The 5000-nt window shown below is 39.1% G+C and overlaps 1 protein-coding gene across 2 annotated transcripts in view; it reads right to left on the minus strand.

Annotated features, from left to right (window-relative positions):
• Positions 1-771: 771 nt before the first annotated feature.
• The window catches only part of LOC113800319 (tryptase-like), a 5900-nt gene continuing 1671 nt past the window's right edge, over positions 772-5000 (minus strand). For both annotated transcript variants that reach the window (XM_070117205.1, XM_070117204.1), the window contains exons 3-5: positions 4506-4649; positions 3687-3833; positions 772-1700 (exon numbers count right to left, since the gene is read on the minus strand). In XM_070117205.1, the coding sequence (XP_069973306.1) occupies positions 907-1700; positions 3687-3833; positions 4506-4649 (1085 nt within the window). In that variant the 3' untranslated portion in view covers positions 772-906. The remainder of the gene's footprint in view (positions 1701-3686; positions 3834-4505; positions 4650-5000) is intronic.

The raw sequence follows: 5000 nt of genomic DNA on the forward strand, positions 1-5000 counted from the left end.
AAAATCTTGGATAAGATAGAATGCAAATTCTTTTTACGATGTTATTTGTCGCTTGAAGTCCATGTAGTAATTCATGTAAAAGAATTATGCATTTTTAGAGTAAAGAAATACATAGTGATTTCCTTTCATGAAATTATCCAAATATTTATTTGTAAATTTCTTTGTAAGCCTTTCGGACCCTTGAGTCATAGCCGGGGGTCCTGCTGGTGGGGTCCAGGAGTAACGCCCCGATGAGGGAACAGGGAACGAAGCCCCATGGAAGGTTCTGGATTTTAGTAGTTTTAAAGAGATAAACTCGTTGATTTCTGCACTAAGATCCCACACATCTTTATTTAGATAATAGATGACATAATGGTTGTCCAATGTTCAACACCATACTCAGTTGTAGCTGCCCTCTCAGTTGCGTTATCAACAGTTGGGTAAAGAACTGGCCATGTTCATCCAATTTGGGATACGAAGTCTTGTAATCGGAGTCTCGGTCCACTTGTAAGATCCCGTGTTGGCTTACCCATCCTTTTGAAAATACGAGTGGTTGTGATGATAGGATATGTGTGAAAAAAAAACTTCCATGAGCCTATCCATTTCCTTCTGAAGTCTGAAATAATAGTTCTTGTACTCTACTCTTTTTTAGGTCTGTCAGCAATCCATTGTTCTCAACCAGGCTCCTTCTAAGGTCTGCCTGATTGTCAGACATCAATTCACACTAATTCTTTTGGCAAATTGCACGTCCTCATACGCAGTCATTAGCGTTTTCCATGAAACAAAAATGGGCCTGATTTAGTATGTATTTATTTGGTCAACGTCAATCATATAATACAGCTTATATCAAAGGAGGGCAGACTTCACACACATATATGTGTGTATAACAGTTCTACAACTCATAACAATAAACCCCTCACTTAAAATCTATTGACAGTAAGATACTTCAGCAGTATTGCTGCTAATCCATTCCACAAGCTCAGTGATGCGCGTGTAGACGCCTGGAACATTCCGTTTGGCGCACTCCTCGCCGAAAGAGACGATCCCCACCAAGGTGAACCTCCCGTCTTCTTCCACCGTCAGAGGGCCTCCCGAGTCGCCAGAACAACTGTCCTTCCCGCCTTTCTTAAAACCTGCGCACAGCATGAAAGGTGTGATCAAAACACCGGCTATCTCCTTGCGCCCACACTCGACGATGGGTAAGTCGACTTCCCGAACGATGTCGGGGTACTTCTTGTCGCCATTGGTCGTGTCTCCCCAGCCGACGACTTTCCCGGTCTGTCCTTCGTAGACCTTCGTCGGGTCCGAAGGTAGGCACACGGGTCGGACCTCCGGGTGCGACGTGAGGTCCAAGGCCTCCTCCAGACGCAGGAGGGCGATGTCCAGGTTGAAGTAGTTCTCTGTGTAGCCTTCATGGAAGACGTAGCTCTCCAGGGCCAGCATCCGCGTGACTCCTTCGACGTCGTCGTCCTCAGAAGCCACGTCGTGCTCGGCGACTTTCACTCGAAACTTGGATGCGGGGATGGGTTCGTTCTCCCGCGTAAACATACAGTGCGCGGCCGTGACGACGTAGCGGGTGTTGATGATGCTCCCGCCGCAGAAGGGCTCCTTCAGATTCTCAATATCGTAGATGGCGACGAGCCAGGGATATCTGAAGGGTGGGGACACCTCCGTCCCTCCGATGATGCGGTCGCCGTTGCTCACTCCGCAGCGACACTTGTCTGGGGAAGAAACGAGACTGTAGAGGATATATTATTATGTATGTCTACACACAAGCAAACACACACACACGTATGTATATCATACATATAAGTATATATATATATATATATATATATATATATATATATATATATATATATGCAGAGAAAGAGAGTGATTACTATTATTACTTTTTTATTTGAACAAAATCCCAAGCAATGAGGAAATATTGTTATCTAACTCTTCTTCAATTCATATGGAATAACCCAATAACAAGATTCAAAGCTTCAAAACCCTTTGAGGTCCCACTCTGATTATTCTACCCTGAATAGTTTGATGATTAAACAGCTGATTGGCACAAGAATCAGGCTTGGGGGAGGGGGAGGGGGACTAATTCTCAGGGCCAAACGGAAGAGTTTGTTTCTCAAGTATATATCATAACATACTTTCCCGAGCACTGGTCCAAATGCATTTTTGGTTATATCATAGAGATTCAAAATGAGCCCCCACTGGCCTTCCTGGGGTTATTATTAGAAAATTTTTTCCTTTGGGGGAGGAGGGGGGGCGGGCTGCGCGAAATACTGTGAAGGCTGAGAAAAGAAAAGAGAAGAAGAAAAAAAGTTAGTTTCGCAAATGATTGTGTGAAACATAACTGTAACACTTTATATCTTTTCACTTGTTTCTAGCAATCTTTCAGGAAATAAATTCATATGAGAATTACAAAAGTTAAGGAGGGAAAGTTTGAGGTCTTGAAAAATGAAAGGTAATTTCTCCTTTTTATTCTGTCGAGCCAGTTCGTTTCTCTTTTGGATTGATTATTAATCAGTCTTAAAAATGGTGCAGTATTTTTTTTTTTTCATATATATCATCTACCTTTCTCTATGACTCCCCTTCCTTTCTCTAGAAAGCACACATAGACACACACACACCACATAGACACACACGTGTTGCGGTATTTCAACCTGGGGCGGCTCACGACTACGGACACTGAATACATAACTGTGATAAATAGGTCGTGCAAGTGCGTGTGTGTTTGCAGGGAAGCACATGTGGAAAAGCACACACACCCATAAACACACGCGCATAACACTGCTAAGTTGAGCTTTTGGTTCTGTGGTTCTGTCTTTCCCTTCTATATACACATACATACATACATACATATATATGTATATATATAATTATATATACATATATCTATATCTATATCTATCTATATATATATATATATATATATATATATATTATATATATATATATATATATATATATATATATATATATATATAGAGAGAGAGAGAGAGAGAGAGAGAGAGAGAGAGAGAGAGAGAGAGAGACATATATAAATAGATAAAGATAGAGAGATAGAGAGATAGAAAGAGAAAGAGAGAGAGAGAGAGAGAGAGAGAGAGAGAGAGATAGAGAGAGAGAGAAAGAGAGAGACATTTCACACGTAACATGAATTCACTTGAATACGAAAACACGAGGTTTATTCTAAGTGACGTATGTTCTCCCCAAAGATCACCGAGCCTATTCGGGCTTTCATCGGGCTTGGAAGATCACATGCACATGCCCTCGTCTGCCTTAGGGACCTTATTATCATTTTTATTATTATTATCATCATTATCATCATATATTACCTTACTTGCTCTGGCAGTACTTTTTAGAATGGCATTTAAGGGGAAGTATATAAGTTTCACAAAAAAACAGTACCTAATGTATAGACTCTATTCGCGGACCGTAAAGTTAAGATTGGCTGAACTTTCTTTAGAATGTGACAGGCTCAGTTTACATATATATATATATATATATATATATATATATATATATATATATATATATATATATATATATATATATATATATATATATATATACATGCATATTCTTGTTCTGACACTACTTTTAAGAATATTTAATGGGAAGTATATAAGTTCCATTAAAAACAGCATCTAAAATATAGCCTAGAAGGACTATATTCGCGGACCGTGAAGAGCAAATTGGCTGACCTTTCTCTGGAATGCAACAAGCGCATCTTTTACCAAGACACCCGTTTTTTATCACGGTGCCGTCTGCGCATGAATCCTTTCCAGATTTCTTGAAGCAGAATCCTCCCTGGAGATGGCAGCTTGGAGTGATGGCGCAAGAAGGATTGTCTGGAAGATAAATAAATGAATAAATGATAGATGGCAGCTTGGAGTGATGGCGCAAGAAGGATTGTCTGGAAGATAAATAAAGGAATAAATGATAGATGGCAACTTGGAGTGATGGCGCCAGAATAATTTTCTATAAGATAAAAAAATGAATAAATGATAAATTAACAAATTCCAAAGGAGAGGTAACTGGGTAGGTAGAATGACCAGTCAGTAGGTTGATAGACAGCAAAGATACAAACAAGAAGAGTGTGTGTATATGTATATGCAAAATATACGAAGGAATAAATGAATAAATGGTGATGGAAAGAACTAGAGAGATAAACAGATGCATGCAAAGAAGGTGTTGATGTGTATACAGTTATATATAGATATAAACACCCAAACATATATGTAAGCATATGACATATGACATATGTGTAAACATATACATTGTATATGTACACACGCACATAGGCATATAGATTCATGTGTATATATATATATATATATATATATATATATATATATATATATATATATATATATATATATGTATATATATATACACACATACACACATACATACATACAAGTAAATGCATGTGTATATGTAAGAGAGAAAGAGAGGGAAAACGAAAGATATAAAAATTTCTGTGTATGCATTTTTTTCACACAGATCTACGAACTACTTACTCCCCAGACAGCATTTGCAACTGAAACCCTTGCAGAGGTCATCACTGGATATTGTGGAGCAAGTTTCATCCCGCTGTATGCATCTGCCTCCTTGCTTGGTGCAGCTGCTTCTCTGTCGACACAATCTCCTTGTGGACGAATGGTCTGTGAAGAAATAGACAATATACCATTATGTATTATATAAAACACATATATGTACGTACATTCGGAAACACATAGGGCAAGCACACACGCATGTACACACACACCCACAAACATACACATATGCATAAACACACAATCAGATATACATAGATACACACAAAGTCATACATACATATACACACTTATCTCTCTCTTTCTTTTTCCATCTCTCTCTCCCTTTTTACTCTCTTTCTCTCTTTTTATTTCCCTCCCTCCCTCACTCTCTCCCCTTCTCTTTCTCACTCCCCCACCCCTCTCTCTCTTTCCCTTCTTCCCTCCCTCCTTCGCTCTCTCCCCTTCTCTTTCTCACTC

Source organism: Penaeus vannamei, chromosome 40 (genome assembly GCF_042767895.1).
Source record: "Penaeus vannamei isolate JL-2024 chromosome 40, ASM4276789v1, whole genome shotgun sequence".
NCBI classification, from domain to species: domain Eukaryota; kingdom Metazoa; phylum Arthropoda; class Malacostraca; order Decapoda; family Penaeidae; genus Penaeus; species Penaeus vannamei.